At 46.0% G+C, this 26247-nt stretch overlaps 1 protein-coding gene across 1 annotated transcript in view; it reads left to right on the top strand.

Annotated features, from left to right (window-relative positions):
- ARHGEF9 (Cdc42 guanine nucleotide exchange factor 9) overlaps positions 1-26247 on the top strand; it is a 182380-nt gene that overhangs the window by 93008 nt on the left and 63125 nt on the right. Inside the window, exon 3 of the mRNA XM_059824259.1 lies at positions 23576-23755. Coding sequence (XP_059680242.1) covers positions 23576-23755 — 180 coding nt within the window. The remainder of the gene's footprint in view (positions 1-23575; positions 23756-26247) is intronic.

Genomic DNA, 26247 nt, shown 5'->3' with positions numbered 1-26247 from the left:
CTTCTGAAATACCTTCATTAGTCTGGTGCTGAGATGTGGGTCTAATTTTACCCAGATAGTGAAAACTGCCTATTTAAAGAGATGGTTCAAGCCTTGAATTTTTCTGCTTCTTATATTAGCAGAGAAGGATATGGAATATTACCAGGGTAACCAAATAACCAGACAGCATATCTGAGGTTACTAGCAGCACACAACAGCAGAGAGCAGTGTGTGGCTCACAGGGAGAGCAGTGCCTGCTGCAGCCTTCTATCATGCATGCAGGAGGAGGACTGAGCTGTATCATGGTGATCAAAGACTGACGATGAGCTGACAGTGTGATATGGCCATAAAAAAGCAAGGTATGATCCAAGGATGTATTAGAAGATGAATTTCCAGTAGAGATTAATGCCGCCGTACCAGACAGTGGTGCAACCTCACTTGGACTATAGTAGACTGTTTGATTGCCAATATTCAACAAAAATGAATTCGAACTGGAACAGGGACAAGGGCAATCAGGGGAATGGAGGATCTGCCTGTGAAGGGGAAGCTGCAGAGTGCCTTGTCCAGCCTGGCAAAGCCGCGACTGAGCAGCAGCATAGCTGGTCTCTACAAATGCTCTAAGGACAAAGATTTGCTCGGTGGAAGAACTGCTTAAGATGAAGGATGAAAGGATGAGTAGGCATTGGGTGATCACAGCAAAATAGAGGCTCTTAGTTAAAGGTGGTTTCTGATCATCAGGCAGGAGTGTGGTGGTGGAGCAGCCTCCCTTAGGGTGTCTCAGGGGTAGAAACCCAGAAGGATGGAGGCTCGAGAGCAGAGATCCCCCCAGGTATAGTCATGGCAGCTGGAGGCTGTGCTGGGGATCCCTCCGGTGCAGCCTCGCCAGCGCCACGGCTCACACAGCTGTTGTGAGCCGTTAGTGGCTGCAGGCTTTAGGCTGGTCATGGCTTATTGGTAATTACTGAAAATGAGTGCCTGAGTCTGAGCACATGCCTTAACTTTTTTCCTACACACTCAGCTCAACCTCTTTTGCTTCATTTTGGTTCCTACCAGTGTCCTAAAATGGTATTTGCTAAAACATCAGGAAAATGGGAGCCTGCTCCCAGACTCGTACACAGAAAACCTAGTCCTAACGTCCAGGTCTTTAGAAGTTTTTCCAGCTTTTATTGAGTAAAAAGACGTCAAAGCCTCCATCAAAGGAGCAGATCTGGCTTCAACATGTTCCCCAGGCATTGGTGCCTGTTGTTGCACCTGTTGCAGGGCTCTAGTCCACATTTTACCAACATGGTAAATTATGTGGTGTTAACTCATGTTGCTGGGTTTCCATGGCAACCCTTTTGTTAATTAACGCACAGTAATGAGGGGAAAAAATCTGTCCTTAATGATGAATTAATTTGACAGGATTGTTATGGTAAGAAGAGTTCTGAATAGACACTCCGAAGGTGTATAGCGGGGATGTGAGCACGCTCATTGCTTGTAAGGAGAATAACTGGGAAAAAGAAAAATACGTCTATGTTATTCTGACCTTGCAGTGTCCAAACTGAAAACTTTCTCACAATTTGGAAAGGGTTTGCATTTCAGAAGGAAAAAAATGATCCTGAAAAATGTCTAAGAGCATAACTCAAATGGTTATGCTTTTTTGTTCCTTTTTTTTTTTTTTGGTAAGACATTTTAACTCATTTTTTTGGTGTTTAAAAGATATAAATAAAAGCTAAGTGAATTTAAGAAGTTAAATGCATGAAAGAATCAGAAAATTCACATTTAAAAACCCCACTATTTTATGTCAGAAAAAAACCCCAATTCCTCATGACTCCTCCCAAATTTCAACCCACTCTGCTCTTTCTTGCTCTAATTCCCCCAGCAACGCATGTGGGAGATCGGCAGTAGCTGTTAAGACACTGGCCCAAATGAAACCATAGATTAAACCTGTTGTTTTGAAATTTGAAACAGAATCAAATGCAACTTCACAGCGTGGTCCTGACCATCGAAGCAGTGGCCTTGGAAGCACGTTAGAAAAAGTAAATCGGGAGAGAGAAAAACAGCAACTTTCTGATATGCGTTGGAGATGAGTCACGAATGTAGATTCCCATCAGCGGTGGCAATTAAACTCCTTTAGCATTTTGTGCACAAGGCGATGGGTTAAGTCACAGTGTCCTGGCTAAATTCTCACTTGGATAATTGTGCTCAGCCTTCCCGAATCCTCCCCTCCTGCAGTTTTAATTAGAGCTGTGGCTCACGAACTTCTGCGTTGCGTGGACCACAACCTGATCGGGAGTTTGGTGGAGATTTGTCATCCTGCTAGCGATCTTGTACTACCTCCCATCCTGTTGTGACTGCGGCAATTACTTACACGGAAAAGTAGCGTTAGGGAAATAATGAGTGTATTTTAGCTGCTGTCTAATGAGATTTCACTTTTGGGAGTGAGGGCACCATGCTGCTAACCGGCTCTTCGCAAAACTGCCAGGAAGTGCCCTGTGAATCCCCTGTACCCCTGCCAGAGCCTGCAAACTGGCAGGGTCGTGAGTTTGCTGGGTTGCACCTCCCGGGTCCTGCACCGCTGGAGGAGCGGTTAAAAGCTGCCGTAGCGGCTGTGTGTTGGAGAAGGGTGTAGAGAGGCGGAAGGTTGCGCAGTCTTGCTGCTCTTGCTCTCCGTGGCCGCTCGGGAGCAGCCCTGGGATGGAGGCGGGTGCGAGGTGGGGAGGATTTGTCTGCTGTGTGGTGCTGCTGGGCTTGTCCTCTGCCCAGCCCCGTCCAAACACTGCTGCCTTCATCACTGAGAGGTCCTGAGATATCCGAATGCTGCCACTTGGGGGGTTTAAACCATTTACAGCTGGGAAACGAGGGTTTTTTTCCCTGTGGCCAGCAGCTGCTGGGGTTGTGCGGGCCACATGGCTTCAGGACAAAGCAGTTGTCTCGCTGGAGCCAGTGCAGCCGGCGCTATCGGCAGGAGCACTTGGGGTGTGGCTCACTTGCTGGGGTTATTGGTGGGTACAGCTTTGGGGGTAATTGCAGCTTTGGCTGCTGTGGTGCGTACCACTGGCTGGAGAGTGGGAGACTGAGCAGGGACAGTGGCCGGGAGCTGTGGGATCCTGCTGTCCCGAGCAGCCCCAAGGCATTTGCCTTTCCCCTCGTTTTGCAGAATGGCAGACGGGAAGAAAGATTGGAAGAGATTCTGTCATGAGATTTCGGCCTCTTCTGATCTCTGGCACCGCCTGGGCACTACAGGGTTGTACCTTTCTTGGTGACCTATCTCCGCTCCCCTGGGAAAACTGTCCTTACCCACATGTGCACAGATGACAACGTGCACAGGTCTATGTTTGGTACCCACGGGTCCCTGAAGCTGCGCTGCTGTGCCAACGGCTTTGCATGGACACGTGAACGTCTTGAAAATGTGTTCCCAGTGTCCAAAGCTCGCAGAAAAGTAAGCGCATTTGTTTTCTCTTTACATGATTGCCCCTGTGAAACAGGCATGTTGCATCAAGAAACACCTTCCTTTCCCCCTGGATAGCTACTGCTATCTGAAAACATGCCAAAGCCTGATACCAGCACACGATCTGTGTTTTAATTCCCCCAGCTCAATTTAAGTGCAAAAAATATTCACGGTTCCCCCTCTAACGCCAAGTGACCCAAGGAGGAAGGGCTTGGGGGGCTTTGTACAGTGTAAACAACGCTATAAGTTGCCGCTAATGATAGTGCAGATACCTTTATTGAGATATTCTGTAGTATTTGTACATATTCTTACTTAATTAAGGCTGTTTCGGGCACTGAAATGACCTGCCTCGAAACCTTCTCAAATGTCCTCTGGACTTAATTGGCTGCTGACTTGAGTTGTTAAAAGTTGCTTGAGGAGCTGCATTTCCAAGGAATATAAATAATAATGGAGATGGGATTATTTTTGCCTTCTTAAGGAGAGAAGGAGAATGTGTCCAAGTACTTAGGTACCTTTTGGGACAAGTAAGTGGTGGAAAGGGTGGAAAAGGTGAGGCTGCACTCCCAAAAAGCCACAGGCCCTTCAGCACAGCACGGTGGAAGAATTTGAGGGAGTTACTGCAGCAAATTACCTCCAGATTTCAGGAGCACCATGTTAGTTCCAGCAAGGAGGCTGGGGCTGCTGTGGGAGAGGTGTGGGTCTCTGGGATGGTGGCATCTCCATTGCCGCTGCAGCGAGGCAGACCTTGCCTTGGAGAGTCAGTGGCATGTGCTGGGATCAGAGGAGTGAGACCCCCTGCCTTGCTCCGTGTGCTGCACTTCAGAAGGGAAGAACATTTGGGTTCTCCAAAATCAGACGTATTTGAGAGTGGATCTAATCCCCTCACTACGAGGACATTGAGGTGCTGGAGTGTGTCCAGAGAAGGGCGACGAAGCTGGTGAGGGGTCTGGAGCACAGTCTGATGAGGAGCGGCTGAGGGAGCTGGGGTTGTTCAGTCTGGAGAAGAGGAGGCTGAGGGGAGACCTCATCGCTCTCTGCAACTGCCTGAAAGGGGGTTGTGGTGAGGTGGGTGTTGGTCTCTTCTCCCAAGTGACAAGCGGCAGGACAAGAGGAAACGGCCTCAAGTTGCGCCAGGGGAGGTTCAGGCTGGATATTAGGAAAAATGTCTTTACTGAGAGAGTGGTGAAGCACTGGCAGAGGCTGCCCAGGGAGGTGGTGGAGTCACCATCACTGGAGGTGTTCAAGGAACATGCGGATATGGCACTGCGGGACATGGTTTAGTGGGCATGGTGGGGTTGCGTTGATGGTTGGACTTGATGATCTTACAGGTCTTTTCCAACCTTAGTGATTCTGTGGAGAACTAGGCACTCTGAGAGTGTTTTCTTATTTGAAGTATGTGAACAAATACTACTGCTCTGGCAGCGCTGCTGTTGTGCTGTAATAACACTATCCTCTTACTGTCACAGCCCAGGTAATGACAGCGCCTGTGCAATAGAGACACTATCAAGTATGTCAATGTATCATTTAGGCCATCATGGCACCCACTGTAAATATCAGGGATGGTTTTGGTCCTTGCCTTACATCACCAAGGAGACTTGCAGTGGTCTATCATTGGACTGCAAAATCATAAAAGAGCCCGTTAACCTGCTCAGCCCATCACGCAATAGCTCTCACCTGGGCATAGCTGCCGGCTCTGCCGGGCTACAGCCAGAGTCTCCTTCTGCGAATCTTGCATTTGAGAAACCTCTTCTAGACAGACATCCAGACCCAAAGCTTTTCATGGTTTGGAGAGGTAGAGTTTGTAGAGGTAACAGCAAAGAGAGGGGCTTTCTTCCATCCTGCCAGGCTCTTTGGCTACAGCTGCACACTTGCAGTGCTGTGCTTGTGCTTGGCCTTCTGTGCTGCCCTTCTGCCTTCCCTCCTTTGGGGTAGGGTTGTTTAAATTTTTTGTTCAAAGGCTTCTTCACCTTGTAGATCCTTTGTTTTAAATCCTGTGTTGGTGTTTTGATTTTAGATAGTTAAATTGGAGCCTTTCTCCATTTGAGACTCCTAGCTCTTCCTATTACACATAAATAATACCTCTCCTGGAACTATTTAAACTGTGTTAGCACAGTCTCTGAAATGGTAGTTTAGCTGGGCTTTTAACAGGTTTAACCTCTTTCTGGGTATTAATCCTTCCAGAACCTCTGATAAAATTTGTTGCTTTTCTCTGAATCCCTCCCACGCTGTCAATATCTGTCTGAAATGAGTTGCTTTGTGCAGAACAAGCCATGGGAGGAGGGACTGTTACAACTTCTTACAGATCTTGCTCTCATTTCAGTGCATTTCGAACTCCTCTCTGATTTCCTGCCACTGTTACTCCTGTGCTTCCTTGCCCTGTGAGCATCTCTCCCATTGAATATGGGTTTGGAATGAGTTTGCCTCCTGTTTATTAGCTTTATTTCTTGGTTCTCACATATAGTTGCAAGGTTTTCCTGTTTGATATCATCAGGGAATATTAGTGAATAGTATTACCTTTTCCACATTGCAATGAAAATATAAAGGTATCAAAGACTGCAACAAATGTTGGGTCCCGTTTCTAGTTTCTTGCACTTGTTTTTTCTTGCTTTGCGCTACATTGCAGGATCCCTAAGTCTCTGTGACAGCAAACTCAATCTGTGATCCAGGTTATCAAAGACTGTGACTGAACTGGAGGGGAAATTATCTTTTTTTCCATCATGTCGCTGTAGAAATGACAGACTCTCCTATGAGGCAGTAGCAGACTTTGGACAGCCTCTTCTACCAAGTATTAGGTCTGAAGAAAACAGGACTTGAGCTGTGAAACCATCCAGCACACCTTTGAGATTGCTGACCTTCTCTAGAGTTGGGTCTGGAGCACAGTCTGATGAGGAGCAGCTGAGGGAGCTGGGGTTGTTCAGTCTGGAGAAGAGGAGGCTGAGGGGAGACCTCATTGCTCTCTACAACTACCTGAAAGGGGATTGTGGTGAGGTGGGTGTTGGTCTCTTCTCCCAAGTGACAAGCGGTAGGACGAGAGGAAACGGCCTCAAGTTGCGCCAGGGGAGGTTCAGGCTGGATATTAGGAAAAATTTCTTCACTGAAAGGGTTGTCAAGCACTGGAACAGGCTGCCCAGGGATGTGGTGGAGTCACCATCCCTGGAGGTGTTCAAGGAACGTGTGGACGTGGCACTGCGGGACATGGTTTAGTGGGCATGGTGGGGTTGGGGTGATGGTTGGACTTGATGATCTTACAGGTCTTTTCCAACCGTAGTGATTCTGTGATTCTGCGGGTTTGAACCAGCCACCTCCTGCCCATTTTTAAGTCTCTCAACCTAAATTCTTTGTCCTACATTGGTAGTGTTACTGTTTGGGCTCCCACCAGCCGAGGTGCTTCACGGGCAAGGAAATGGCAAAGTCCCTTGACTGGGGAGCTGATGGGACAGGACCTCTGTCTTTGTGTTCAGCTGGACCCCAGCCTCAAAGCCTAACTCCTCTGAGCTGGAGCCAAACTTTGTCTCACAGTCTCTCCTTGTCCAAACATAAACCCAAGGAAAAATCTCTCCATGGTTTTGAGATGGCCAGGTTCTCCCTGATTCCACCTATTGTGGAGGAAATAGCAAGGAGAAAGGGGTTTTTTTCCCCATCATACTTGACCTCTGTGCCACTCGCAGCGTTGCACATTGCTCCCTTTGGCCATGCGTATTGCCACCATGGTCAAATTTCTCTGCTGCATCAGCTGTTTTCCATACTTCTTCCCTCTGAATACACTTCCTGGCTGTTCCGGCTGTGCAGTTTTGAATGAAAGCAGCTGCCATCTTGAGCAACACTGGCCATAAAAAATAATGTGAAAATTTGTGAGGGTAGAATAATTGATTATTTCCATGCCAGTGCTGTAAAAGGGAAAAGCAATGAGATGTGAGGTATGCAGTAGCAATGGAAACCTGCGAGACAGATCATGTTACATCTTTCCTGTTTCTTTTTCTCTGAGTGGACCATAAAACAAAAACAAATCAGGCAATCAGAGCTCCTATCCATTTTCAGAGGGCTTCTTTAAATGAGGATTTACTTAGACTAAAAGCTCCTTAGAGCCACTTAATTCTTCTAGGTAGAGTACATATCTAGGCCGGTAGTAAAAAATCCTTACCAGATGTCTTCAAGGGGGTACTCACCAAGTACTTTCCCAAAGAGAACATCTTGCATTATTTCAACAAACGGTATCAATTCTTAATGATTATAGATTAGATTGTGCAGACAGGGCTTACTATAGCATTTTTTAAAGTATCTGGAAGTTACTCCAGTGATGGAAAAGAAATTAAGCGGGCTGCAGAGCAGTGAGGGGTACATGCTCGTTTTCAGCAATTAGTCAAAATAGCTTTAGCAAAAGTTTTTTATTTCAGAGATTTGAGCATATTTCACTGTCAATTAATGTTCTCTCATGTGGCACTGTTCATTGCAAATACCCTGTGAATTCCCTGGGTGGATCCCAGAGCCCTTGTAGCCAACGCCTGTGCATTTACATTTTGCCTCTGTTTGCTCATCACCTTTCTAGGAGCAGGGTTGTCGCAGTTGGCATAGGTTTAGAAAACACAGCTTTCCTGTCGTTCCCCATCACTGTTATCACTTTGCCGTGATTTCCTTATCCATGATGCGATTGGCATGAGTTGCCCACCATGCAGTACGTCTGGGGGAAATCTACACACTTGACTTCTGTTTCTGTAGCTGAAAAAAAATCACTGTGAGAAGGGTTGGAGATTTTCCATTAGGTCAGAATCTCCCACCTTCCTTATATGGTCTCTTTTCTGAAAATTTCTATTCTAGAAGTAACAATCCTTTAAGGCATCCTTGAAGCTTTCTGAGTCAGGAAAACTTATTTCTGAAATGAATAATAATTATATACTGCATATAATTGAGTGTAGATGGCTTACCAGGCAAATAATATATAGTATAGCTGAAGCTGAGTCTGAGCAGATCCTTGGATGGGAATTCATCTGGGCTAACAGACTCTAACAAGCCCAACCACGACAGCTGCATTTGGGCAAGTTTCAATCCAAATCCAAGTTGGGCTGTCATCGCGCACCCTCAAATCTGTCTGTACCTGTGTGTAGCAACCTCCCTGGACTGTCATTCATCTTTTACACTAGCTTTGCTCTAAAAATTTTCCTCTAAAAATCGAAAGCAGCGTTGAAATTGGCTGAGACATCAGACACTAAGGGTATATATTCCTTGAAGCAAGAACCCAGTGTATTTGATGAACGTAGGCTTGCAGATGTTCCCATTGACTTTGGTGTCACTATTCACTTGAGTAAGGGCAGAGCCTTATAGTACAAATGAGGCTGAATGTGCTCAACACAGAAATAGGCAGAGTAGTATTACGGAGAAATAAGAAAAGTTTAGATCACTCTGAAGATCTGCACTGAGAAATTGTTTGCTTTTCTTCAGAGTGTGAGCCTAGGTGTCCGTGATCCTCCTGTGCTCGAGTACCATTTCTGAACTCTGAAGCCAGAGCAGGACCTGCATTTAACATGCTCCTTCAAGTACTAAACGTGACCATAAGTGCTCAGCAGGTGGGTTGAGGGTTATCTGACTACTACAAATGACTGTATTTCTAACGGTTATCCCAAGCGCGCAGGGGACAGGGCGTCATGCCCAAGCAGGAGCTCTGTGCGGGGAACCAGGGAGGACCGGCACAAGCAGTGCCCTGTTATTTTCATACAAAGCAACCAGGGCTTGCTCCAGTCCTCTGTGGGTCAATGAAATGGGACAGGCCAGGGGAAGGAAAGATCTTCCATACCAGCAAAGCCCACGCAGCCAGAGATTAGCTTCACATGAGCTATACTGTGGCCAGTTCTTTTGGGGTGAATCATGTCCCAGTATGAGCTGGATGTTTTCCACCCAGAGGCTGGTATGGATTTTATATACACTCCTTTGCCCTCTGATTTGAGAGTTGACTTTTTTTTCTTTTTCAAAGCGTAGGTGTTTTAAAAGTAATGTTTTGGTTCACCTTTAGAGTTGCCGTTTGACTTCTTTGTCGTAACACGTCCTGATTAATGATTAATTGCAAAGGACATGTTCTGACTCCAGCCTGTGTCCTGGGGTGCTTGTCGCAACAATGATGCACTAGGTTATTACTCACTCCCCTTAACCTGACAGCTGTATTTCTTTCTTTGACTGGTTAATGACCTTGACCAGGTACGCGTGCGTTTGTGTAGATGTGTATGGTTGTAGGGCATTAGGGATGTGCAAATTTTTCTTTCACTTGCGTGACCTTCATTTTACCTAAGAGAGAAAAGGGAACTGTTCCATGAACAGATGGAGTGTTATTTCTAGAGGTAGGTGAATAATGCAGAAAATTATTCATTCAAAACCCCTTCAGACAACTCAGATGTTTGCCTTAAGATTGTGTTGCAAATCCTAGTGCAAATATCTGCTCACATCAATGTTCAAACCAGCTATCTTGAAAATTGTATGTGAGTGTGATAGTCAACCAGTCCAGGAACAGAATAGTGCCAGGTGACTTAATTGGTCCACTAAGGAAATTAGGAATAGTCACTATTTTAAGCAGCAGTTACAGAGCAGATAGTTTGTAAGCAATGCATAACCAAGTTAGACTAAAAAAAGGTTGTCAAATCATAGCAGGTAAAAAATAATAACGTGAAAACCAGTCTGTTCATGGATAATTCACCATGAGGAAAGGCTGCTAAAATCGGCAAACGTTTGCTGCAAATAGTTTGCTTGGCTCTTGATGTTCCTTAATGAATCGAATCTATTAGCCAGGGAAAATATCATGTTGTCTTGAAAAACAAATCATATTTGGATGCCTCTTTCCATGCATTTGGACCCATTTTAGTATGAACACACTAATTATGCTGTGGAGATGATTTTGTTACGGCAGAAATGAAACCGAGTTTGCAGCTATAACTATTCAGCTGTGAAGTGCTGGAATAGGTATATGGGGAGAGATGCCTTTTAATTCCATTGCATTTCTCTTTAATATTTGTATCCCTTTACTTCATGTACAGCTGCAGAGAACGTTTCTGTTCTCCTGGGTGCAGAGGCAAAGGGCCTGGCTTTTGGGTCTCAGCAGCCTCAAAACTGCCATTTATGTCAGAGGGAGTTTGCCATCCACTGGTTTGAAGGATCATGTCCACAGCCTAATTTGTACACAGATGGTAACTGGCTCACAAATTCCCAGTCTTCATGACATGCTTTCTGATGCACAGGGAACTGTATGAGTCATATTGCTCCAGCTATGGTCTTTCTGGATAGAAATTATACTTTTAAATATATACTGTGATTACATACAGTGGTGATGGGCTCATTTGAAGGAGCTGGAATGTAAGCCATTAAGTTGAGTGGCTGCCATTATGTACTGCGTTTGCCAACAGATAATAGACAATGATATTTCATCTGTGACAACTTTGCCCTCTAGACTTTGAATAGAATTATCTTGGTACGTAACTGTTTTCTTCAGTGCCATCCAGGTGATAGTTTTGTTATACTAGACAGCGAATGTGGCCTTGTAGAATAGGGTAGGTGGAACAGAGAGTGATGGGACTTGCATGTGTCTTGTGCAGCGTGAGCTGGAGGGAAGGGAGGGGGCCGGTTATACAACAACGGAGAGATGACACCGGTTTGGCATGGTGAAGCCAACTGCACATCATGCCTTGCTCTCCGCTGTGCTTTGGCAGCGGCGTTTTGCACAAACTAAAATAAGAAACAACATGCCAATGGCTTGACTCACTCTTGCCAGGTGCTTGGGCAAAGCTCGTGTTACCTGCTCGGGGGCTTGGGTAGCTCCTGCCAAGCCTCCGACCTGCGCAGGGGTTTGGGTGCAGTGCCGGGCGCTTTGGGCTCGCGTGGCTGCAAGGCAGCTGCAGGGATAGGAGGTGGCGGCGAGGGAGCGCAGGAGCACGCTCATGCTCGTGGCTGCTCTCTCACTGGGCCACAGAGATAGCTGCTGTCTCCCTGAGCAGCCCAGGAGGCTGTGGAGGTAACTCCTGTTTCAGAAAGGGTGTTGATGATTTGAAAAAAGACCTGATATTAGGGGCTTTCCACCCTGTTTTAATTAGAGGCTGAGAAGTGTCGATCCAAGCTGCAGTCCAGCTGAGGGAGAGGGTTGTGGCAAATGTCTGCTTTGAATTACTCTGTTAAAGAGGACATTTTGGCTGTGGCAATTTTCCGTAAAATCTGAGAAGCCATCAGACAGTGACTTTCATTTATTCCTAACCTGAATTGAGAAGAGCAGCTTAGAGGTGGAAGGCTGCATATCCCCTTACTGATCTGGCCAATCCATGTAATAGGCTTACAGGGTCTGATGACAATCTGGAGGAGAGTTATGCACATTTAACTAGCATCCATTTATTACCTGACTGATGAGACAGCCTTTTACATCCAGGATTGTCTGTTGAGTAGGAAAAAACTATGGTAATGCAAAGTCATTTAGATGGGAATAAGAATATTGGGCCAGATAGCTGGTATCTCTCTGTTGAAAGCAAGGGAGCAAAGGTACATGCTCTGTATTCTGTGGTTGTTAAGTCTGGAGAAGAGGAGGCTGAGGGGAGACCTCATCGCTCTCTACAACTGCCTGAAAGGGGGTTGTGGTGAGGTGGGTGTTGGTCTCTTCTCCCAAGTGACAAGTGATAGCACAGGAGGAAATGGCCTCAAGTTGCACCAGGGGAGGTTTAGGCTGGATATTAGGAAAAATTTCTTTCCTGAGAGAGTGGTGAAGCACTGGCAGAGGCTGCCCAGGGAGGTGGTGGAGTCACCATCCCTGGAGGTGTTCAAGGAATGTGTGGCCGTGGCACTGCAGGACATGGTTTAATGGGCATGGTGGTGGTTTTTTTGGTTGATGGTTGGACTTGATGATCTTACAGGTCTTTTCCAACCTTAGTGATTCTGTGATACACACCCCGCTGTCCCGCTCCTCTTCCTTCCATTGCCCCGTGTGCTACTTCCCCAAAAGCAGGGTTTGCGCTAGGTGTGTTAAACGCTTTCGAAATCTGTGAGTGATGCAGAGGGTATAGCGAGAGATTCTCGGTCTGCGGAGGCGAGGCCAAGCCAGGGCGCTGTGCCGACCCCGGGCTGCGAGCGCAGGGCTTGGAGAGCCAGAGGACACCACGGGGTTTGGCTCCACGAGCGTCTCAAGGGGAGACGCTGCTTTACATCGCTTTACTTTTAAGTCCTGCCTGTTTGCCCTCTCGGGAGTTGACACGGATGAAAGGTGAGATGTAAATGCAAGATGTGGTTGCTATAACGACTCGAGCTCTGTCTTGCTGCGTTTGGTGTGTGGTGTTATTGATTGCACGTGTGGGGTGATGGCTAGCAGAGGCCGGTCACCCGGGTGTTTCCTTGGAGCTCAGGATGCCTCTCGCTGCTTTTTGGTCCAGGTGCTGTAATAGTGGAAGATGTGAGGAAGACTTGCGTTTTTGCTGGAATAAGTCTCTTGAAGATCATAATTTAGGGGCCAGAGGCTTTGTCTGGCCATTTCTTATTCCCAGTGCTCATCCTGTTTTTTCCTCTTGCTGCCTGAGACAGGAGCAACAGGATTTTCACTGGATGGCTCTTGGTTTGCACAAGAGCAGCTGGATAGGCTCCGCTTTCCACTGGCTTGGCTGGCAGTCAGCCGGCTGAGCCGGGCCGTTACTGCCCCTGCAAAGTCACCCGAAGCCAGGGGTGGTTTCTGGGGGTCATGTGTTGCTTCTCCAGCCATTGCTCACTTTGAGCTTGCATTTAATTAAACTTTTCTGTAAGTTCAGGTCTGCAAAACAATTTGTAGGTGGCATTCCCCTCTCTGTGCTCATCTGCCAACAAGCCACTCCTTGGCTGTATTAGACGTGAGCTGCAGTGACTTACACTAAGAAATCAAGAGATCAGAACAGCAAAGAAGGAGCCTGAGCGGTGAGTGTAATCAGTGTAATACATTCATCTGGACTTTAATCCAGCCTGGGCACTGATTTGCACTAGTAACAGCCACTACTTTTTAAGTTCCAAGTTCTCATCACTTACTAAAAATCTCTCTCTTTTTTTTAATGTTATCATTTTGGCATCATACAATACCGATATATGGGAATAACGCATTATTAAGTCTATTACTGAAGATGTGTTTTACTACATTGTGGTGTAACGTGACATAATCCAGGCATCTGCTTCATTTTTAAAAGGTATTTTAAACATATTGCAGTGATTGATATCACGAAGGGGCTCTTGCTGCTTGTTCCTTGTACTTGGCGATTCAGGAATAACGTTTCTGTTTTGTATTAACAGCCCTACATTTGAATTAATTTCCTTTCATGATTTTTAGACCCTGGCCAACTGTGTCAGCTTTTACAGGACAAAGTAGCTACTTACGCTTTCATTAGTTCTGGCCCTGTCACTTTATTCATTTCCCTGTGAACGCCTGATTCTAGATAAGTGGAGCTGCTGCGCTCGGGGGCCCTGGGTAGCCTGTGTGCCTGCGTGTGTGCAGCTGTGTGTCTGTGTGCCATTGCCCCCTGCTAAGTAGAGCTGGGACAGCTTAGCTGTGTGTCACCAGCTTTGTGGTGGCTGATGGCAGTTCTCCTGCAGCTTCAGGGGTAAAGACCCCACATCTGGGATGAGCAGATCTGTGTGCTGTTGCCTTTGCGAGTAGCTGTGTTGTGTCAAATAATGCAATCCGCTGGGAGTAATTCGTGTAATTTGCTCCTTAATTCCTTTTTGCTTTGGAAACTCCCATGCCCCAGAGTAACAGGTGATGTACGTTTTAAAATTAATAATCTCTAAACCATCAAGCGCTTTTGCCTTCCTCAGAGCAATTACAATTTTATCTTCACTCCCTGCAAAAACTATTCAGTTGCTCAGATGAACTCAGTTTGCCTACAGTCAGCCAGTCTGCTCCGTGGGACAGAAGTCTTTTGCTTTCCAGTTTCAATAAGGACAAGCTTCTTGGGTAAAATGAGGCTCAATTTGGCATCCCTGACATTTCCAGTCAAGTCTTGGTTACCCATGAATGGGTTTCAGTGTTGCGGATTAGCTACACCATGGGCATAAGGATGCTCAGGACGGTCTCTGTGCATCTGAGTGCTGTACCTCCTCGCTGGGTCCCTTAGCTCTGGGCTGGGTGCTCCACAGCAACCCCTTGCTCCTCTCTGTACATTCCCAGAGACTAATTTTTATATATTTTGTAATATCCGTTTTGCTTATCTGCATTATTCTGCACCTTGGGTAATTGAGAGATAACTGTATCAATCTTTTCCCGAGTCCTGCAGTGGTCTGTACACAATGCTTCGATGTTATCTGGCACAGTGTTTGCTGCCGCAGCGAGCGGCGGCACTGGGCTGATGCTTTATTAACGCTGGAAACATCGCTTGATAATCCTGACTGCTTCCCCCATCCATACTGCATATCGTAGGCTCAGCCCAGTAAGATTGAACTGGGCATAAAGCAAAGCACAGCTTTTGGCCCTCTGATCACAGGAAGGATTTCCAGTACAGCTCTAGGTCTTTGAGGCAGTTATGGCCTTCATTTAGGAATGTGAGGCATCCCTTCTGTGGTCAGAAGACTGGGATTTGCGCAGGTATTTTAGGTTTAGATCTTGAAGAGTATTTAGTCGTTTGTTTGCCGCGTGCTGAAATGAGGGATTCATGCTGACAGCCTGTGTTGGCCCCGAGTCAGCGAGGTGCCATGAGCTGCTCTGGCTGTGTTTGACGAAAGGTGCTGTTTTCCCCGGAGCAGTTTAAACTTTGAGTCCCAGAACCGATCTCATAATTTATCTGAGTTAAAAGATTATGGTTAGTGGTTATTTGTAATTACTGTACATGAAAAATATGTCATCAGGCAAGGGGAGGCTTAAACGTGCGCAGTACGCAGAAGGGATTGGAAAGCAATTACGGTGACATATGCATCATCAAAGTGGAGGGCTCGCCGGTGCTCCAGAGCCAATTAAAAACCGCATCGCCAATTAAAAACCGCATCGCAGTGCTTTATTGGGGTAACTCTGTCTTGTTACTAGTCCTTTTCCTCGTTGCTGCCTTGGTTTTATAGGCACTCTCAGCTCTCCAGTTACCGTATGCCGCTCTGTGTTCCAGCCATTATTATTAATAGGAATGACGTGGACAATAACCATAATAAGGTGGAAAATAAGACTAATACCATGCCCTGGTGCCTGCTGCTGTACCCTGTATGTGGCCAGGTGATTTCACGTGTGCCAGGTGATATCTGAATTTTTCAAGAAAATTTAAATCAATGAAAAATATAATAACCCAGTCCTAATGAACCTTTAAGTCTGTACTGATTCTCCACCTTTATATATATACACATATCTAAAGCTTCCAACCAAGTGTGGCAGTCTTTCCAGAATATGGGGATATCAGAGGCTCTCTCACTCCAATCAGTCCCTTTCAGCTGAAATCCAGCCATTAGTCAAATTCTTCAAAGGGCTTGAAAGCAGAAAGGGAAATTCTTTGCCTCGTGCTTAACCTTTGTGTGATTGCACCTCTTCAGAGAATAAGCAAATCAAGTGGAAATGCCCTCCCATTTGTTTTGTGAATGAGCCCTGCGGCGAATTCACTATGATTTGGCATTATTCAGTTTGTATAATTTCTGACGAGAGGTTTAAAAATAAGTACACAATCAAAGGGACTATTGGGAGATGATACAAGAGCAAAAGTACAACATGGTGGGGTGGGGTGACATTTTCTTGTACACTTCCTTTTTGTCTGCTCAGTCGACTGAGTGAACCTGCCCTAGTTGTGAAAACCAGCGAAACGTGGGACCAAAACATGGGCTGCAGCTCCTGTGGTCTGCACAGTTCAGGTGAGCAGCCCATCAAACAGCACCCATGCTCGTACTGTATATGTGGTTTTCATGGGGGAGGTGTACATGTGGATCTCAGCAGAGCTATAAATGCCCTCCTTGGGAAATCTTTAAGATGATGGCGTTGCTGTTGCAGTAAGTGGCCCCATGATTAACAGCCCTATCAATCGGTCTTGTAAGCCTTACTGCTCGTGAGGGAGCAATGCAATTGAAACACAGGAGGGTAAAGCAGTGTGAGGTGCCTTTCTTCTGGGAACACGGCAAGCAAAGTGGCATCCTCGTTTTGCTGGGGGTTTGCAGATTGTTTGTGTCTCCTGTTCTGCTGGGGTGACTTTGAGCATTGATTTCTTTGAATGCCAGCTCTCTGTATATTCTTGTTTGAAGATGTTTTGGCTGCTGCCGTTGTGGAAGGGCCTGTTGAATACAATGGGAAATGCTATTGTTATTTTACAGTGCTTTTATGTTGTCTGAATAAAGGGCATGTCTGTACAAGAACAATTTGAACAAATGGCATAGTCACCACGTTTCTCCATCTCCCCTTCACAGCCTGCTCCCTATTCCTGCTGTCCTGATCCTGTGGAGGAATACATAGTTTATGTAATGATGATTTGAAAGGGAACTACCCAGAGCTTTTTTTTTTTTTTCCTATTATGACTCTATTGAGGCATTAATAAAAGATCTAATAGAGTTATATATCCTTGCCTTAAGATTATTCCTATTACCCAGAGGCCATGGTCCTAGAGACTTTGTCAGTACTTAGAATTTTCTAAGGAGATGGTGATCTATGGTAGGTTTCTGTGGGGTTTTTTGAGAAAGCGGCTCTTCATTAAGTGAATTTTGGACTAGTGAGAAACTCTGTGCTGGAAACTCAATGCAGAATCTCATGAGCTAATGATGATTATCCCTGGAAGAGGTACGGATAGGTGATAGTGATTTGTGTGGACTAGCCTCAAACCAGATCACCCCCCTTAAAAGATTTCTGCTATTTTGTGCCCATTTTAGTCTCCAGGGACCAGTAAGTCCCTGATTTCTTTTTCAGGTTGGCCCATAAGAAGCCAGTAAGTGTTGGTTAGTTGGGAATACTTAGCAAAATTTTGCAGTAGTGGCTGATTTCACTAAAACATGTTTCATACTCGGCTGCCTCACTGCAGGCAGCTGCTGAGAAGGAGCAGATGTTGGCCTCCAACTGTGCATCATGGATTTGGAAGTGAGCAAAGTCAGGGAAGATGCACCAGATGGATCAGAGGCAGAGGCTCACCCATTCCCCAAACTCCTCTTCCAAGCTGCCCCATCTTGTAGAGCTGGGGCAAAGTCCCTTTGCAATGACACAGGAGGTTCATGGCTGGTAGACTCAAACCCTGCAGTAGCCTGGAAGAAGTTGTAAACCTTGGTTTAGAGGTCACTTTCTGAAATGTACTTTAGAAAAACTTCCTAGGCGGTGATCCTGGGCTTTTTTGATCAGGATGTGCTATAGATACAGACAGCGACACAGGGAGTGACAAGGTGTGCGGGACCTGCTGCTGCAGGGAGGGTCTTTCATGGCATCCCCCTTCCTCTCCTCTCCTTTGGGTCATACGGATTTGCTCCAGACTTGCTCTCTAATGGGGTTAGGCAGAGTGTTTCCACCCTGTCATGTAACAGGGTGTTGTTCCTGTTATTCCTTCTATTTTTATTTTCCTGATTACTTTGGCAGGGAGAGTTATTTTGTCTTGATAGCAGTGCCTCAAAGCCGTGGCCAGAAAAAAAACCTTGCAAATTCCAGAGTCAAACTACCACATTTGAGATCCTCTCTTATTTTCCTTGGAATCAGCCCCTGTGGCATTAATGACGATCCTTCCCCTTTGGCTGAGGCCTTTGGAAAGCGCGAGGGAAGGAGACAGTCGGGATCGTTTGCCAGATGGGCATTTTCTGAGCTTTCCCAACACTAGTGAGGACAATCACAGCTAGGTGAGCGCAGCAGAGGTTTTGCAATCATGTACCACGACATGTTCGCTGTGGTACAGCCTTGAGCATCCCTGCCATGGCATGCCGTGGTGTGCCAGGGTCAGGAGCTCTTGGCTGGCACGCGCTGACAGCACTGCATCCCGGAGGTCGTGACTTGCAGAGTCCTCTGAAGCCCTTTTCTACTGTTTGTTGTTGTTGTTTTATTTTGGCAGCATCTCTAATGTAATTCAGTATTTCCAGTGGCCACGTTCCATCCTGGAAATAACACCAGACTAGAAGAGAACAGAACCCAGAATGGACCCCAAGTAGGAATGATTTAATTCCTTTCTACTGGCTTCACCTGCTACTGTGAAAGCATTCACCTGTTGGATGTGGGCATTAGGAGTGTCTGAAATAAGCGTCTTTAGAGTGAGGGTTTGTGACTGAATTATTGGTGGTTTACAGAGCGCTTTGGAAACCTGTAGTGAAAATCCCTGGAAAGGCTGACACGATCCTGGCGATACAGTGATAATACCCTGTGTTCTTGTTCTTCGTGTGTGTGCCAGAAACGTGTCAGCTGTGCATATAATTGTAGAGAGCATTGTCTTTATTCCCTTTTTCTTTTCCTCATTAAGTAAATTTATTTGTGGTGCTGGGACATAGCAGTGGCCCCTCATCTGTCTAGCCTGGTACTTACCTTCGGCCGTGGCCAGGTGCTTGCTCGGAGGTGAAGAAGGACCCATGATGAACATTGGCTCTGGTTCCTAGACCAGGCCCAACATCCCGGTGCTTTACCTCGTCTTCTGCACACTGAGAAAGTTTTTTCTTCACCGCAGACGGAAAGTGGTTGGCAGTGCTCTGAAGTCTCCCGGAAAACAGTAGAAATTGTTCTCGGGTCTGTTTTTAAAAAACGCTCTGGGGCATTTCTCCTGCACTGATGTTACATGGTAAAAGTGTCAAGGAACTTTTCTCTTTGGGCTTTTCAGTTTGAACAACCAACTGACAAGAATAATTGGTTTTAGCAGGAACTAGGACTTTCACCTGGAAGACAAAGCAGTATCCAGGGTATGTCAAAACCAAATGTACATTATCACCTCTTGCATTTCTTCTAGCTACCTCCCTCTTCTTGTGAGTAGGACACTTTTCCCAAATACCTAAGTCCTCATTGCTGTAAATTTACAAGGCTGGGATTTTGTGAATTCTTCCGATGGGCACGGAGAATATAGTTTTATTTACAACAACCTTCGCATACTGAGAAACTTCTGTGTCTGGGAGAGTGTGATTTAATATTTGACTATTCTGATTGTGATTATTATTGTTAAATCCAGTTCTTTGTTACCCCTTTTTAGTGATGGCCAAATTGTAGATGGAACGAACGTAAGATGTTGAAAAGGTAAACTTCTGCATCACCCAATTAAACACAGAGAAATAGTAATTTCTAGGGCATGATTCACCTCACTTGGAGGTAGAAAACTGAAATAGCTGAGTTGAATCACACTCCAGATGTGTCTCTTTCTCTTCACTGATTATAAAGGAGTCTCAGATGCTGTGTGGTAGACAGCTAAAGTTACAGGGGATAAGTCCCTTTCAAGGTCTTTGGCTGAGTATGTCTGACCACAGTGCTAAGACTCAGATTTGAAACCAAGAGACGTGAACTTTCTGGAGCGAAGAGCTCCTATGTTGAATTCTCTCAGAAAATAATATTTTATCCTGACCTTTCTCTAGTTCATCATCTCTTGCTGCTGCAGATGTCAGGTTCTGTCTCTGTAACCCTGCCCTGGAAGAGTCAGACGGCTCCACAGATGCAGCAAAATGTCTTGCAAAATAAATTAAACTGGATCTTATAATTTTAGGCTCTGACGTTCTCTCAGTGGACCCAGCACGTGCGATGGCTGGAACTCAAATTCTGCCATCCTTCTGCCGTCCTTTTTGCACAGGCTGAACTGCATTTGTATTTTGGAAGGTCAAGGCTTGCTTGCAGGCTTCCTGGCATGTGGATCCCTTTCTTGGGCTAACGGTGTGGACCAGGGGCTGGAACGGAACTGCTAAAGGAGCCTTCCTTTTATCTGCTGGCACTAGACAGTGAAAACCAAGAACTTGCAACCTTTCTCCTTGAGTATCAAGAAACACCTTGGAAAGCCACCTCAACTCCTGACATCTACTGAAAGCATCTTCCCGATCTCTGCGTTAACAGCAGAAGGCGGCTGAGCACACCCCCCACCCCGCTTTTCTGGCCCTCTGCAAGTCCCTGCCAGCCCTTGCCGCTGGCCACGCCGTGCCCCTTGGAGCTGGGATTTTGTGCCTCAGGCTCGGAAATGGCACTTTTGCAAAGTAGGCTAGGAGGCTGTAAAACACAATTCCTCTGAAGTTTGGTTTCAGTGACGGTTCTGTGGCAGTTTGTGCCCAGAACTGCCTGTGTGTGAAGTGATAGCGAAGTTTACGGCAGCTGAAGCAGAAAAAGCAGAAACACGGCTTCTGCGTAATAGCTCCATTCCTGGTTCATCATCAATGAAAAATGGACTAAAATACCCAACGGCATTAACAAAAGGAACGAGTGTCAGGCCAGCCTGATTTATTTTGTGACAAGAAAACTGATTTTTCTAGACAAAGAGAATGTACTCTCCCTCGTTTATTTAGATGAGCTTAATGCAAGATTACAATGAGCCACTGGTGGGAGGTAGCCATGGGAAAAAGGGGGAGATGTTACGTATTACTGCAAGATTTCTGTGACACTGTAATAAATATTTCATGCTGTTTCACAAATCTTTGGTAAGGTCTCTTTGGGAATAGTATGACCAGTTCTGGTCATCTGTGTTCAAGAAAGATGCAAGCAAAATATCTAGATGCCTAAAAGGGCTGGTGAAATGCTCAGGGGAAGGAAGAGCCATCTGCCAAGACAAGGCTGAAAGAGCAGAGCTTGCTTATCCTCAGAAACCACAAGCTGGGGCGAGGAGACACAGTGTCCATAAATACAGCAAAGGGGAAACACTAGTGAAGGAGAAGAGCTCAGTCCTGGCAGAAGAACAGATGACTCTGAACTGGTCTTGAATATATTAAGGGGGTTCTCTTCAGCTGTGAAGTCTTAATTCCTTCCAGACCTGCCTTGGGGTTCTTTGTGGTTTAAACTGATTCATATTTATGAAAGCATCTAGAAACCTTGATTTAGAGCGACGCGAGGTGTTGTGAGGAAGCACTGAAACATATCACTACCTGGGTTGAGCACTCAGTTGTTGCACTGGAAACAGAAATCAATCTTTGTGACTGTTATTTTTCCAGAAGTAGCTACCCTACTTTGCTGAGCGAGGGCCTGGAGGTGGGGTGAGCTGAGGGTCCTACACCATCTGGCTGCAGCTCCCACTAGTTTGGATGGGATCCTCTGGTGCCTAGCTCCTTGCTGCTCTGTACAAAAGCCCTAACGTGAGATAAACCCACGCTAATACAGTAGATGCCCTCTGCGATAAGTTCAGCACATCGATAAAGTCCATTGCTTGACTCTTCAATGAGAGCTTGTTATTAACCCGTGCCCTTGTTTTCTGTCTGCTCTCAGGTGATCTTGTGAGGCTCGTGCGTAGAAATCCCCTATATGATATACGAAGAAGCCATGTTTCTTTTACAGCTGATTTTGAATTAGGAAGGACAATTTGTCAAAATGGAAGCAGGAGGAACATTGTTTTACTTTATCTACTGCAGGAACAAGAGGTCCGCTGATGAGACACATCTTGTCTTTGAGGATGAAAGGCACTAAGTGTCAAGTTAGGCTCTCTTAGATCTTGCTGCTTTATGTACAACTGACTCTAATAATTGAAGAGCTGAAACTGCAACTGTAATTGTCACAAACCTAAGGAGCTTGATTTCTTAAAGGAAAGCCAGTAAACGGTAAATCAGGTCCTTTAATCTGTTGACTGAATTGCCTGTAGGGACTTGAATGCTCTTCTATGTTTATGCTGAAAACCCCGCAGCAGTGCTAGAAGGTTTACTGCAAGTTCTTACTGTGCAGGTAGTTATTAGCAGGTATTCTGGTAAGCCACACTTATAAAAGAGACGTTAAGAGCTCTCTAACCATTCCCAATGTTTCTGCATTTACATAACCGCTGCGACGGGTTATTGTCTAATGCATTGTATTGCTTGCCTAAATTGAAAGGATATCTGTGGCTGTTAAAGTCTTGCCATGTGGAAGGTCTGTAATGGTTGCAGCACCGACCTCTTTCTTTGTGAGCCGAGACTCTGATTTGGAGGCGAGCCCAAGTGCGTATCCAGTGCGTCTCAGACGGCAGAATTAATGAACAAGGTTCAGGATGGCTCTGACAAGCTAATAAACATATGGATAAAGTCTATATTTGCTAGGGCAGTCTTACTGTTCAGTGCAGAATTCCTGCAGTGGACGAAACGTAAACACAATTTGTTATTCTGTTAAAAAATACACGACTATCATTCTGAGGAGCAGCAGGTGTTCCAGGCATGGATGGATGATTTGTCTTGTGGATGCAGAAGCATCAGTGTTCAGATGAGTCCCTCCCACAAGCATTAAGCAGGAGTTTTATTTATATAAAACTAGGTGACTCGCAACGAAAATGAGAACCAGTTAGGTCTTTGCTGTGGTGCTGGTCCAGCTCTAAGGCAACCGCTCCACGCGGACAGACGTTCCGTAGGCCCTGTCGGACACGAGTCTGGCCTCAGTCCAGTTTCTAGTGGGCAGGTATCTGCACCCTGAAGGCTGTCACAGCAGCCAGCACCAGCAGGTTTCTTGTGAAGGTCTCTTGAGCGAGGTTTGAGTGTGCCGTGGAGCTGGGCTGTGCTCCAGGTCAGGTCTGAAGCAGGTCAGCAGGGTGCCGTGGGGCCCTTCTTACCTGCTGTGTAGCTTGAAGGTCTGAAAAGCAAGGCATGTCAGTGCATCACCAGCACTAAACAAACACTGAACTCTCAGTTTAAAAAAAACAAGTGTTCTTCTAAATATGTTTGCAAACTTTGCTTGGATTTGCATGGAAAGCCTTCTGAGCCTCGAGCTGACATTTGATCCTTTAACTGAGAAAACTTGCTCTGAAACGAAAATTCCTTTGCAGGACACCATCGCTTGGTTTTGCCATTTTTGGGAACTCCCAGCTATACATTATGCTAACCAAATTGTCCCTGAAAGCCATGTACCTTGATAGATGTGCATGCTCATAAATATGGCGTGGCGGTGGCAGGGGAGGTGTTGCTTTTCCCATGCATAGGACCTGAGAGGTGCTGAACATCTGCACGTGGTGCTCGCTTGTGTAGCTTGGTTAGGAGCAGAACGGCGGTCTGTAGAAGCGGTCGCAGACTGAATTACATTGTGTGAGGGTGAAATTGTTATGGATCGGAATGGAGGAAAATTGTTTTACTTTGGCTGAGCGCTTTTTTTCTGTGCTGCTGCTGTGCATGTGCTTGTATCGGGGAACCGAGCTTTTATTGACTGATGGTTTTCTGTTTTCAAAGCTGATCAGTGGTGGTTCTATTGTAAGTGCTGAGGCAGTATGGGATCACGTCACCATGGCCAACCGGGAGTTGGCGTTTAAAGCAGGAGACGTTATCAAGGTCCTGGATGCTTCCAACAAGGACTGGTGGTGGGGTCAGATCGATGATGAAGAAGGATGGTTTCCCGCCAGCTTCGTGAGGGTGAGTGACTTTCTTCTTTTTACCGCTACAATGAATCGCTGCCAACGCTGCTCAGAATGGTCAATGAACTGAACTGCTTACTGTGTTTGTCATTATTGATGCTTATTTCCAGCGTGTCTGTTTTCTGTCCGAAAAAAGGGGAGCAAAGAAGGTTTCAAAAGACATGAGAGTGGGGTAGAGGGAGGCTGGAATAGGTGTTGGCTCCGCTTTTTGTGCTCTTGGGATATGGAGTGCCCTTGCTGTGTGTCTCAACATGTTGTAGCCTCTCTCCTTAGGCAGTTCTTTGGAAAACCAGTTAAGTATTGTGCAGGCTATGAGTAGATGATTTGGTGGGGCCTAAAAGCTCACGCCAGCTACAAGCGACGCGCATTCGGAAGTGCTTTCTGGTCTGCGTTGTCGCACAGGGAGGTGTCAGCCCTCCCCTTTCCAAAAGCAGTGCTGTGTTTTGACCCTTCAGCAGTTTTGGATGTAAAATTACTTCACTAATTAGTCCGTGACCAGCTCTGGTTATTTTTTTTTAAGGGAACAAGGAACCATTTTGCTTGTCTGTTTTTCTGCTGAAGCAGGTTTTGCTATACCCAGCCACCTCCAGTGGCGATCTGCCCTTTCACAAACAAGAAGGATTTGAGCACTTAATTTTTTTTGCTCAGTATGTGTTAAGAAAGCAAAGGGACAAGAAGATGCCCTTTCTGCTATTGTCAGCTCCTGCCACATTATTTGGGCTCTCTCGAGCCTTCCTCGGGGAGTCAAGATGTCGGCTTTGACCTTGTGCACTTCCTTCTCCTCTCCCTTCTGCGCAGGGTTCAATAGGCAGGATCAGAGATTTAATTCCTTTAGAAGCTTAGGGGATATGGTTCAAAAAATGAAGATTTCTTTTGCCTTGTAAAATTGTGTGAAAGATGACTCTTTCCTCTGAGCCTCCCAGGCAATTTGACAAGCTCTGTGGCAGTCGAGGGGAAGACTGTTCTCTCTGAAACACACGCTGAAGACCATGCCACATCCCAAGGAGATGCCATGTTTGCTTTGGTTCTCTGCATGTCTTACCCTCCCTCTGAACCCTTCCTCTTTTGGGCAACCCTGCATCATCAACACCCCTGTTTGATTATATCGCTTCGTCTGGGAAATAGCCATGTGGATTAGGAAAACTGGGTTCAAATGTATGACCTAGTGTTTCCTAATCATGTACAACGTCCACCGACAAGGAAGCCGAGACCTTTGCTTGCTTCTGCCTCCCCAGCGCGCAGGTTTTTTTTTCCCTGGTGGGACACACGATGAAGCTCTGCTCTCTCCCAGGTCTGGCCAGTGCTAAGAGCATGAGATCAGTGACTGGAACTGGAGCCTGGGCTGCCTGCGTAAAAAACGCTTATGCTGTTATTCTGGCCCAGAATAACAAGTAGTGTTTAGTATTTTGTTGAATAGGACACCGTGAGTCTAACCCTGCAGCCAGTGCAGATAACGAGTTTGGAAAATGGATTTGCATCAAGTGTGATCAAGATGATAATCTTATTGCGGAAAATATTCTCACCTATGTCGCTAGCACATCTCATTTGTCTTGCTGGCTGGGAAGGCTGAATTAGAAAAATCCATCTGTCTGATTATTTTTGCTTAATTTGGAGACTGGAATACTCTGGGCCAGCTTAACTTTTCAGTGCATTGACCAATGCTCTTTTGTTTTGTGATTCAGGGGAAAAGATTTAATATCATTTTTTGTGTGATGATGTAAACACACTGTTCACGGTAGGTTTAATAACACCCTTGGTTTGTGCTATCCTGTTTTCTAAAAAAACACACCAAACAACTAAACAAACAAGCCCATTTACTCTTAAGACCCCAAACCATGGATCATTTAACCTGGCTGAACTTCTCATCTCTCCCTACCCTTTTCAAAGGCTGGGAGGATGATTTTAGAAACTGGGAAAAACAAAGGAGAGGAATCAGTGAATCTCAGACTGTTGTACACAGATGTCTGAACATCCTGGAACAAACCTTGGTGCTTAGGATCATGATGGCCTTACCAGGCAAGTTTCTTGCCCGTTCTGTCTAATGTCACAACCCCGCAGCTTGACTTTACTCCCAACAAAATCAATCCCTCATCAGCTCTGCAAGAGGCCGGCTCAGTTATTCCATCTGTGAGACACGTGTTCAGCACTGGCTGGGATCAGACACCTGCCCTGGGACCAAGTGATGCGCTCCCAAAGGGGGAAACGGCATGTTTTTGCTGACGTGAATGATAATTAATATTTAAAAATAAGTATTTCAAAAAATATGCAAGCGGAGTTCTGGCACAGTTTGTCCGCAGCTCTGCAAGGGAGGGTGAAGGGGAAAATTCGCCACTCGGGTTTACAAAACAGAGCTGCCTTCTCCACGCAGCACTCCTCGGTGTGCTGCCACGAGGCAGCCCACTCGCTGTTTGTCCTGTGCTGAGAAAACAACTGCCATTTGGGCTGTCATGTTCTCCTCTCCTCTGTTAGCTGAGGTCGCTTGCTTGCCTC

The sequence above is a fragment of the Gavia stellata genome, chromosome 14, assembly GCF_030936135.1.
Source record: "Gavia stellata isolate bGavSte3 chromosome 14, bGavSte3.hap2, whole genome shotgun sequence".
Classification (NCBI taxonomy): domain Eukaryota; kingdom Metazoa; phylum Chordata; class Aves; order Gaviiformes; family Gaviidae; genus Gavia; species Gavia stellata.
Note: the sequence above shows the minus strand (reverse complement) of the source record. Positions and strands in the feature narration are given on the sequence as shown.